At 38.0% G+C, this 12,254-nt stretch overlaps 1 protein-coding gene across 8 annotated transcripts in view; it reads left to right on the top strand.

The window, feature by feature from the left end:
• The window catches only part of POU2F1 (POU class 2 homeobox 1), a 179,583-nt gene that overhangs the window by 117,937 nt on the left and 49,392 nt on the right, over window positions 1–12,254 (top strand). For all 8 annotated transcript variants that reach the window (XM_045982521.1, XM_045982517.1, XM_045982518.1 and 5 more), the window contains one exon: window positions 10,380–10,480. In XM_045982521.1, coding sequence (XP_045838477.1) covers window positions 10,380–10,480 — 101 coding nt within the window. The remainder of the gene's footprint in view (window positions 1–10,379; window positions 10,481–12,254) is intronic.

Here is a 12,254-nt window from a genome sequence, read left to right on the forward strand (position 1 = left end):
GGTAAAGAAATCCTTTTCCCAAGATTGTAATGATGTATTCTTAGTTTGTCTTCTGAAAATGTAATAATTTTGTACTTTACATTTAGGCTTTTAATCCTTCTGAAACTTTCCTTCCTTCCTTCTTCCTTCCCTTCCTTTTTTCCTCCTTTCTTTTATATGGTGCAGATTGATTTAATTTCGCTCTTTTCCCAAATGAATACCTGGTTATCCTTTTATCGAAAACTCCATCCTTTCCTCACTGATGTACAGTACTACCTATCGCATTGCAAGTGTCTAAAGATACGTGTGGCTTCCAGACTCTATAATCTGGTCTGTTTGTCACTGTACAAATACTACACTGTTCTAATTATTGTTGGTCTATTATAACTCATAATATCTTAATAGTATGGGTCCCTCAACTTGCTTTTTAAATTTTTTTAAAGATTTTATTTATTATTTGTCAGACAGAGAGAGAGCAAGCCTGCACGTGCACAAGCAGGCAGAGGTGGAGAGAGAAGCAGGCTCCCTGCCTGCAAGGAGCCCGATGCAGGACTCGATCCCAGGACCTTGGGATCATGACCTGAGCTGAAGGCAGCAGCTTAACCGACTGAGCCACCCAGGCATCCCAACTTGCTTTTTTAAAAAAAAAGCATTTTCACCCTTTGCCCTTCATGGTGCATCCAGCTGGCTTAGTTGGAAGAACATGTGATTGTTCATCTTGGGATCATGAGTTCAAGCCCCATGTTGGGTACAGAGATTATTGGAGGAAAAAAAAAAACTTTAAATAATTTTAGACTCAAGCTGTCAATTACACACACACCCCAACCCTGAAAAAAAAGGAAGGAAAAGAGAAAATAACTTGTTGAGATTTTGATATGAAATTGCTTTGAATCCAAAGATCAGTTTGGAAAGAATTGATTGATATCTTTATAATGTTGAGTCTTCCAGTAAATGAGCATTTATTTATGTCTTATAATTTTAAATAAGGTTTTATAGTTTTCCACTGATTAGGACTTGTTTCATAGATTTATTCCCAGGATTTTATATTTTCAAAGTGTTAAAAATAATATTGTTCAAAAATTTTTTCATTTGGTGTATAAAAGCAATTTTAAAATGGATTTTATGTATTAAATTCTTTTTTAAATTAACATATAATGTATTACTGGTTTCAGAGGTCCAGGTCTGTGATTCATCAGTCTCATATAATACCCACTGCTCATTACATCACATGCCCTCATTAGTGTCTATCACCCAGTTACCCCATCCCTCCATCCCCCTCCCCTCCAGCAACTCTCAGCTTGTTTCCTATGATGAAGAGTCTCTTATAATATATCTCCCTCTCTGGTTTCATCTTATTTTTCCTCTCTTCCCCTGTGATCCTCTGTTTTGTTTCTTAAATTCCACATATCAGTGAGCTCATATGATAATTCTCTTTCTCTGGTTGACTTATTTCCCTTAACATAATATCCTCTAGTTCCATCCACATCATTGCAAATGGTAAGATTTCATTTTTTGATGGCTGCATAATATTCCATTGTTTTTATATACCACATCGTTTTTATCCATTGATCTGTTGATGGACATCTGGACATAGAGTCTTTGGCTATTGTGGACATTGTGCTATAAACATTGGGGTGCAGTTGCCCTTTTGGATCACTACATTTGTATCTTTCGGATAAATACCAAGAAATGCAATTGATGGGTCGTAAAGTAGCTCTATTTTTGACTTTCTGAGGAATCTCCACACTGTTTTCCAGAATGACTGCACCACCTCCCATTCCCACCAACAATATAGGAGGGTTACCCTTTCTCTGCATCTTTGCTAGCATCTGTCCTTTCCTGACTTGTTAATTTTAGCCATTCTGACTGGTGTGAGGTGTGGTATCTCACTGGGATTTTGATTTGTATTTCCCTGATGCTGAGTGATGTTGAGCATTTTTTCATGTGTCTGCTGGCCATCTGGATGTCTTCTTCACAGAAATGTCTTCATGTCTTCTGCCCATTTCTTGATGGATTATTTGCTGTTTGGATGTTGAGTTTGATAAATTCTTTATAGATTTTGGATACTTGCCCTTTATGTGATATGTCATTTGCAAATAACTTCTCCCATTCTGTAGGTTGTCTTTTTTTGTTTTTTGACTGTTGCCTTTGCTGTGCAAAAGCTTTTGATCTTGATAAAGTCCCAATAGTTCGTTTTTCCTTTGTTTCCCTTGCATTTGGAGACATGTCTAGCAAGAAGTTGCTGTGACCAGGGTCGAAGAGGTTGCTCCCTGTGTTCTCCTCTAGGATTTTGTTGGATTCCTGTTTTACATTGAGGTCTTTCATCCATTTTGAGTCTATTTTTGTGTGTCGTGTAAGGAAATGGTCCAGTTCCCTTCTGCATGTGGCTGTCCAGTTTTCCCAACACCATTTGTTGAAGAGACCATCCTTTTTCCATTGGACATTCTTTCCTGATTTGTCGAAGATTAGTTGACTGTAGAGTTGAGGGTCCAGTTCTGGGCTCTCTGTTCTGTTCCATTGATCTATGTGTCTGTTTTTGTGCCAGTACCATACTGACGTGTTGATGACAGCTTTGTAATAGAGCTTGAAGTTCATAATTGTGATGCCACCAGTTTCAATTTTCTTTTTCACTGTTTCTTTGGCTATCCAGGGTCTTTTCTGGTTCCATACAAATTTTAGGATTGTTCATTCTAGCTCCGTGAAAAATGTTGATGGTATTTTGATAGAGATTGCATTGAATGCATAGATTGCTCTAGGTAGCATAGCCATTTTAACTATTTGTTCGTCTAATCCATGAGCATGGATTGTTTTTCCATTTCTTTGTGTCTTCCTCAATTTCTTTTGTAAGTGTTCTATACCTTTAAGAGTATAGATCCTTAGCTCTTTGGTTAGGTTATTCCTAGGTATCTTACATTTTTTGGTGTAATTGTAAATGGGATCGATTCCTTAATTTCTGTTTCTTCTGTCTCATTGTCAGTGTCTAGAAATGCAACTGATTTCTACACATTGATTTTATATCCTGCCACTTTGCTGAATTCCTGTAGGAGTTCTGGCAGTTTTGGGGTGAAGTCTTTTTTTTAAAGACTTATTTGTCAAGGAGAGAGGGAGAGAGAGGACAAACAGGGGGAAGGAAAGGCAGAGGGAGAAGCAGTCTCCCTGCGGAGCAGTGGAGTCTGCAGGACTTGATCCCAAGACCCTGGGATCGTGACCTGAATCTAAGGCAGATACTTAACTGACCAAGCCATCCAGGAGTCCCTGGGGTGGAGTCTTTTGGCTTTTCCAGAGACTATCATGTCATCTGCAAAGAGTGAAAGTTTGACTTCTTTGCCAATTCTGATGCCTTTTGTTTCTTTTGTTGTCTGTTTGCTGAGGCTAGGACTTCTAGTACTGTGTTGAATAACAGTGTTGATAGTGGACATCCCTGCTGTGTACCTGACCTTAGGGGGAAAGCTCTCAGTTTTCCCCCATTGAGAATGATATTCACTGTGGGCTTTTTGTAGATGGCTTTTATCAAACTGAGGTATGTTCCATCTATCCCTACACTGTGAAGAGTTTCAATCAAGAAAGATGCTATACTTTGTCAAATGCTTTTTCTGCATTTTTTTCTATGGAAAATAGAAAAAATCCTTTCTATTGAGAGGATCATATCGTTCTTGTCCTTTCTTTTATTTATGTATTATATCACATTGATTGATTTCTGAAGGTTGAACCAACTTCGCAGCCCAGGAATAAATCCCACTTGGTTGTGGTGAATAATCCTTTTAATGTACCGTTGGGTCCCATTGGCTAGTATTTTGGTGATAATTTTGGCATCCATGTTCATCAAGGATATTGGCCTGTCATTCTTTTTGGTGGGGGTCTTTGGTTTTGGGATCAAGTAATGCTGGCCACAGAAAAATTTGGAAGTTTTTCTTCCATTTCTGTTTTTTGAAAGAGCTTCATAAGAATCGTTATTAATTTTTCTTTAAATGTTTGGTAGAATTCCCCTCGGAAGCTATCTATAGGCCCTGGGCTTTTGTTTGTTGCTAGATTTTTTATTACTGCTTCCATTTCCTTGCTGGTTATGGCTCTGTTCAGATTTTCTGTTTATCCCTGGTTCTGTTTTGGTAGTTTATACATCTCTAGGAATGCATCCATTTCTTCCATATTGCCTAATTTGCTGGTGTATAGTTGCTCATAATATGTTCTTTTAATTGTTTTTATTTCTTCATTGTTGGTTGTGATCTCTCATCTTTCATTCATGATTTTATTTATTTGGGTCCTTTCTTTTTTCTTTCTGATAAATCTGGCCAGGGGTTTATCAGTCTTATTAATAATTCAAAGAACCAGCTCCTAGTTTCATTGATCTGTTCTACTGTTCTTCTGGTTTCTGTGTCATTGATTTCTGCTCTAATCTTTATGATTTCTCTTCTCCTGCTGGGTTTAGTCTTTCTTTGCTGTTCTTTCTCCAGCTCCTTTAGGTGTAGGGTTAGGTTGTGTACTTAAGACCTTTTCTTGTTTCTTGAGAAAGGCTTGTATTCCTATATACTTCCCTCTTAGGACCACCTTTGCTACACTGCAAAGATTTTGAGCAGTTGTATTTTCATTTTCATTTGTTTCCATGAATTTTTTAAATTCTTCTTTAATTTCCTGGTGATCTATTTATTCTTTAGTAGGATGCTCTTTAGCCTCCATGTATTTGAGTTCTTTCCAAATTTCCTCTTGTGATAGAGTTCCAGTTTTAAATTATTGTGGTCTGAAAGTATGTGGGGAATGATCCCAGTCTTTTGATATTGGTTGAGACTTGATTTGTGACCCAGGATGTGATCTACTCTGGAGGATGTTCCATGTGCTTTGGAGAAGAATATGTATTCAGTTGCTTTAGGCTATAAGGTTCTGAATATATCTGTGAAGTCCATCTTGTCCAGTATGTCATTCAAAGCCCTTATTTCCCTGTTGACCTGCTTAGATGATCTCTCCATTGCAGTGAGGGGGTTGTTAAAGTCCCATACTATTAATTGTATTATTATCAATGTGTTTCCTTAATTTTGTTATTAATTGACTTATATAATTAGCTGTGCTCCCATGTTAGGGGCATAAATATTTATAATTGTTAGAACTTCGTGTTGAACGGATCCTTTAATTGTAATACAGTGTCCTTCTTCATCTCTTTTTATAATACTTGGTTTAAAATCTAAGTTGTCTGATACAGGAATTGCTACCCCAGCTTTCTTTTGAGGTCCATTAGAACTCCATTAGCATGATAAATGGTTTTCCACGTCCTCACTTTAAATCAGGAGGTGTCTTTGTATCTAAAATGAGTCTCTTGTAGACAATATATGGATGGGTCTTGCTTTTTTATCCAATCTGATACCCTCTGTCTTTTGATTGAGGCATTTAGCCCATTTACATTCAGAGTAACTAATGAAAGATAACAAATTTAGTGCTATTGTATTAGTTGTAAAGAGACAGTTATTTTATATTGTCTCTGTTCCTTTCTGGTGTATGTTACTTGTGGGCTCTCTCTTTGCTTAGAGGATCCTTTTAATATTTCTTGTAGGGCTGGTTTGGTGTTCACAAATTCATTTAGTTTCTGTTTTTCCTGGAAACTTCTTATCATTCCTTCTGTTTTGAATGACATCCTAGCTGGGTAAAGTATTCTTGGCTGCATATTTTTCTCAGGTAGAGCCCTGAATATATCATGCCAGTCCTTTCTGGCTGCCAGGTGTCCGCAGATTGGTCTGCAGCCAACCTAATGTTTCTACCCTTGTAGGTTACAGATCTCTTGTCCCAAACTGCCTTTGGGATTTTCCCTTTGTCTCTGAGATTTGTAAGTTTCACTGTTATATATAGGAGTGTTGACCTATTTTTATTGATTTTGAGGGAGGTTTTCTTTATCCTGAATTTTGATGCCTGTTTCTTTACCCAGATTAGAGACGTTCTCTGCTATAATTTGCTCCAGTATACCTTCTGCTTCTCTCTCTCTCTTTCCTTTTCTTTCCTTTTCTCTTAACGAATAATCCCAGTTATTATTCATTTAACTGCATGGTATCACTTACCTCTCAAATTCTCCCCTTGTGGTCCAGTGAGTTGTTTATCTCTCTTTTTCTCAGCTTCTTTATTCTCTGTCATTTTGTTGTCTATTTCACCAATTCTCACTTCTGCCTCAGTTATCCTAACAGTTAGAGCCTCCATTTTTTATTGCATCTCATTAATAGCCTTTTTGATTTCAAAAATTAGATTTTAGTTCTTTTATTTTTCTAGAAAGGGACTCTCTCGTGTCTTCTATGCTTTTTTCAAGCTCAGCTAGTATCTTTATAATCGTTATTCTGAATTCTACCTCTAACATCTTATGTCCATACTGATTAGATCCCCTTATTAAACTCTCTTATTCTAGAAATAGATCATTAGATTTCTTAGGATACTCTATATACATTATCAAATCATCTGAAAAGAAAGTTTATTTTCTTTTTCCAGTTGGTGTATTTTCTTTTCTTGCCTTGTTTGTTGCCTGAGGCTTTCAGTAGCTGGCACACTTATCTTGTTCTTAATATTAATGGGAATGCTTTTAATGTTAATTTTTACCAAGTTAAGGAAGTTTATTTCTGTTCCTATGCCTAGAATTTTTGTCATAGGTGGATATTGAATTTTATCTAAGGATTTTCTTTAGCCTTTGAGTCAATTAAATGATGTCTCCCCTTTAATTAATGTGATGAATCACATTGATTTTTTTTAAACCCTTAAACTCCAAATATTTTATCTTATTATCTTATTTTTGCTAATACTGTTTAGGATATTTTTATGTATGTTTGTGAGTAAAACTGGCATGTATTTTTGTTTGTTTGTTTTCTTCACTCATCTTTTTCAGGTTTTGGTAGTGAGGTTATGCTGACCTCACAAAATGACTTAGGAATTATTTCCCTTTTTCCCCCATACTCTGGAAAAGTTACTTAAGATTAGAATTACTTGTCCCGGGCGCCTGAGTGGCTCAGTGGGTTAAAGCCTCTGCCTTCAGCTCAGGTCATGATCCCAGGGTCCTGGGATCGAGCCTCACGTCGGGCTCTCTGCTCAGCATGGAGCCTGCTTCCTCCTCTCTGCCTACCTCTCTGCCTACTTGTGATCTCTGTCAAATAAATAAATAAAATCTTTAAAAAAAAAGAATTACTTGTCCCTTTGACTTCTGGAAGCAAGCAGAGTAAAATTGTTTAGTTTTTCATTTTTCCTTTTGGGAAGATTTTTACTTACATATTAAATTTCTTCAAATGCTGTAGGACCCTTGGCATTTCCTGTTTCTTCTTGAGTCAGTCTTGGTAAGTTACATTTTCTAGAAAGTAACCCATTTCTCAGTTTTAATTTTATTGGTGTATATTTTATTGGTTCATGATAATTCTGTTTTTAGTGTTTGCAGCATTTTTTTATTATGTCCTTCCTTCTGTTATCCCTAAATTTTTGCTCCTTCCCTTTTACTTTTTTCTTCATCTTACAGAAGTTTGTAAGCTGTATGATTCTTTTGAAAGAACCAAGTAGGTGTTTCTGTTATGTGTTTTTTCCCTATTTCATTAGGTTTTGGCCTTACTTTTATTACTGCCTTTCATTTAGTCTATCTGGATTAATTTCTTGTTCAGTATTTGATCCTGTTCTATACCATTTGACCGTAGTAAACTACCCCATCCTTGTAAGATTCTTTTGCCTGGCTCCTGAAGCACACTAGTCCTGAAGGATTATTTTATTTTTTTCTCCCTGTTTTCTCACTGCTTCCTCTCTGGTTCTTTGTCTCTACATCTCCTAATGTAGGTGCCCTCTTATCTTCAGGCTTCTTCTCTCTGTAGCCCCTCTTAGTTGATTGGCATTTTTACTCCAGATTACAACTATCACTTCTCTGTGAGTAATTACACAGAATCAGGGGACCCTGTCCTTGTCTTGGCTCTTCCACTAAGTAGCTATGACATTTTGAACAGTTCACTTAAGATTCCATAATCTGTCACCAATAAAATAAGGAAGTTGGATTCAAGATCTCTGAGGTCCACCTCAGTAACACTGTTCTTGTGGCAATTGTATAGAATCTTTAGCTTTGGACTTTGTCATTTCTAAATGCCTTCTGGATCACTTTTCTTACATGTTTTGGGATTTCTCAAATTCTGTATGTGCTATTTTAATCTTCTTACATCGTTCACCTTCTCTCTCAACCTGTTAATTCCCCCCTTGCCTTATTTGGATGTTCTGTTTTCTCTGACACACATTTGGTTTGGCTCCCACCATCCTTGTCTCCCTGTACTATCTTCATAATTATGTTAAATGTGTGTGTATGTATGGGTGTCTGTCTTTCTGTTCCCCTCTCTTTTCCTTTTAGCCCAATTTAGGTCTTTATGATTTACAAGAATGATTTCTATGTGATATCTACTTTCTTCCATCCCTTACCTCCTCGTGGAACCTCAGAATTTTACTGAAAAAACAAAAACAAAAATAAAAAACCTTCTTTTGCATCTTGAGTCTCTGTTTATCTGAACTGTTGTCTAGGAATGTTCTTGTACTTCACTAGCTTTGGGTGTCCTGCCTTTATGTGTCCTCTGAGCTGGTAGAGCCAGGGTACTTAAGTAACATTAGCTGTAGGCCACTGCCGTAGGCTCTGTACCAGGGGTAGAAATTAGCCAGTCTCGTCATATAGTACTTTGTGATTTACAAGGGGTATATCATTTTTTTGGCGACTTGATAGTGGAACCGGTGTGTAGAATTTTCATGGTCTCCATGAGAGTGAAATATTTCATTCTGGTAGAGTTCTGTATTGGTGATGTTTTAATCTTTGGGTGCTTGTCTCCGTTTTTCAAAACCTTGTCTTCTTTTAGCCTTGTGGATTTGTGTAATATATATGGAGCATAATTCTCTAAGGGTGAACAATCTTAAAATCAACCTCGCAATGATTTTCTGCATAGGAATAAAGACAGCAGCTAATGACCAAATGTGTAACTCTAAAATAATGAAATTTCTGTATGTGGCCAATGAAAGTGACCCTTTGTATGTCTAGGCAATTCTTTTGTTTCCTGTTTATGGGAAGGTAGGGGAAAAATACAAAAGAACAACCATTATGAGGTTTTAAGCAGGTGAAATATATAGACCTTTTATAATTATCTCAGGGAAACCTTCAATAGTTCTTTGGAGTCATGTGATCTACCTCATTATTCTTACTAAAATAATACATTTGCCAGATGTTGGTTAGGATATATAATGGCAGAAGTGAGTAGCCATTTAGAAATACTACTTAAGGTTCTGGCTTATCCTGTCCTGACCGGTGTTCTCCGTGTGTGCACACACCAGAGTGAGGACGGGCAGGCAGGTTGTCTGAGTGGTCAGAAGCAGAAGATCAGGGCCACATTTGTGAGCCTCAGTGATTCTTGCCGGTTCCTGTGGTCTGTTACATTTTATTGCATACAAGGAATTTCGGTAATTTCTAAATTACAGCTGGATATTATACTTTGAAAACAATGTATTATATCCTTAATAAATATTTCTGAACATTCGGATGGTATGTCTTTCCATAAATTAGTCCTATTCTAGCATCAGACTACAGCATAAGTGGTTAAAATGCACAGGCATAACATTTAGAAGATTATAATTATAGCAGGGCTCTTGCTAATTACATGTATGCAGCAATCTGTACTTTAGGATTGAAGAAATCAGTAAAACTATTTTATTTATCATGTAAATTGTTGTTTTTGCCATCAGATTGTCATGTATTAAAAGTGTAAGTTACGAATAAATCATCTTGGGGCGCCTGGGTGGCTCAGTGGGTTGAGCCTCTGCCTTCGGCTCAGGTCATGATCTCAGGGTCCTGGGATCGAGCCCCAAATCGGGCTCTCTGCTCCGCGGGGAGCCTGGTCTTCCCCCCCTCCCCGGCCCCTGCCTGCCTCTCTGCCTACTTGTGATCTCTGTCAAATAAATAAATAAATAAATAAATAAAAAGAATAAATCATCTTGCAGAGTCACCAGTGAATTTCTTCTGCCCGTGCCAAATATTGAGAAGGGGGAGACCAGAAGAGAGCGTCAGTCCCTCCTTGGAAGTCTGTCTGTACCGTTCTTTACAGCAGTAGTAGTGATGATAATCTCTTCCTTAAGGCCTGTAAGTCCCATGCTTATTGTGACCCCGACCCCTGCATCGATTCTGAATTCTGTAATACCATCTTATGATTAGAATTCAGTATTTATATTTTTGTTTCCGTTTCTTAAGCTTTGTGTTCATTTACTTGTCGCACAGTCCTCCCTTCAGAAGAGAAAACCTTGTGCTGTAGATCCCTTCTCGTCCCTGCGGGTACTTAGGAAAGTGCTTCTACAAAATAGTATGCCTGGTCAATGCTCATGACTGAAGTCTAGTGCTTGTTTCAGTTGAGTTTGTTTTTAACAGTTACATGCTTTTGCTTGCTTTCTAGGCACACAAACCAATGGTCTGGACTTTCAGAAGCAGCCTGTGCCCGTTGGAGGAGCCATCTCAACAGCCCAGGCCCAGGCTTTCCTTGGACATCTCCATCAGGTAGAATGCTCTCTGCTCAACCGGAAGGGAGTGTAAACAACCGGAGGCATGGAATGCGAAGGCCTGGGGTAGTTACTTCAGTGGGCGGGACTTTCTAAATTGATTAAAGCCTGGTGCTAGTCACATCTGGTTGTGTCCTTTTGAATGGTTAGTCTGGAATCATAGTTTAATTGACTGTATTGTTATTGACCTCACAGCTTTGTTGGGAAAAAAAAAAAAAAGAATTCTTTGTTATGAATGGAATGTTCATAACAGCTGAGTTACTCTTTGTCACTGTGGGTCTGTGAGGCTCACTGAGGGTAGTAAATTACAGAGTCTCCCAGAAGGACATGGCCACCATTGCCCAAGACCTGTGTAAGGCTCTGCACTCGGAATATGTCTTCATAAATTGTGTCTTCATATGTCTTCTGAGCTCGTAAATTATGTCTTTAGACTACCTGAACTTTATTTTTTTAAAGAATTTTTATTTATTTGACGCAGAGAGAGAGAGCACAAGCGGGGACAGGGAGAGGGAGAAGCAGACTCCCCGCTGAGCAGAGAGCCCGATGAGGGGCTGGATCCTAGGGCCCTGGGAACATGACTGGAGCTGAAGGCAGTCCCCCCACCAGCTGAGCCACTCAGGCGCCCCCACCTGAATTTTATATAAAAGAAGCTCCTGCACTTAAAACAGGCGCAGTTTTAGAAAGGTCCTCAAAAGCCCATTTATTCACAAATTCAAAGGTATACTATGCAGGTGGCAGTTAGCATCTTCTATTGGAGTGAGGCCCTAGCTGACACAGTTTTGCTCAGGTGCATAGCTTTGTGTTTTTCAAAGTAGAGAAACTTCTATATGGAACTTCTAGATAAAATATTAAGATATATTAGCATCTAAAATAAGAATGTATTATAGAAAACCAAAAATGTTATCTTCATGTCAGTTCTTTCTTCTGAAAACATTTGTAGGGGTGCTTGGGTGGCTCATTCGGTTTAGTGTCTGCCTTCAGCTCAGGTCATGGTCTCAGGGTCCCGGGATCGAGCCCCACATCAGGCTCTCTGCTCAGTGGGGAGCCTGCTTCCCCCTCTCCCTCTGTGCACTCTCTCTCTCCCTGTCTCAAATAAATAATCTTCAAAAAATAAAATTAAAAGTAAAAAGTAAAAACATTTGTAGCTTCCAACAAGTTTTCTGGTTTCTTAGAGGAATAAAATTTTTGGTGGTCAGTGTATATGGTGCATATTAAGCCTCTATCTGGCTTAAATTTGTGATGGTCATAATGTATTAAAAAGTCCCCGAAGATACATAGTCTTTTCTTCACTGGATCCAAATTCTAAGAAGAGTGCAACTCTTACATCAGCTCCAAGACCTCTAGCTGCCGATTACCAAAATCACTGAATCTTCGATATCCCCCAAACCAAAGGACTTTAAACAAAAGAATTTGATATGAAATCTTAACATCACTGACTTTTCCAGCAAGATATCAATCCCCTCAGAATTGCGTAAGTGTGACTTACCTTCTGTTTCTAGCCCTCTTATTGCCCGGACTCACACTCTGACCTTTTCCTTACCGTAATTACAAACGTGTGTACACATATACAAAGTAGATGACTTTAGTTCTGTTACCCCGTAAGTTCCATGAAGATGGGCACTTTTTCTCATTTATCTTTATCCCAGCATTTTCCAAAGAGCCCAAAATATAATAGATGTTCAGTAGTTATTTACTGAATAAGTGAATGGTAAGGTTGTATAGGAATAGAGAGGTAGAAATAATTAGCTCAACTTGTACAATCTAAGACATTA

This window comes from Meles meles, chromosome 17 (assembly GCF_922984935.1).
Source record: "Meles meles chromosome 17, mMelMel3.1 paternal haplotype, whole genome shotgun sequence".
NCBI classification, from domain to species: domain Eukaryota; kingdom Metazoa; phylum Chordata; class Mammalia; order Carnivora; family Mustelidae; genus Meles; species Meles meles.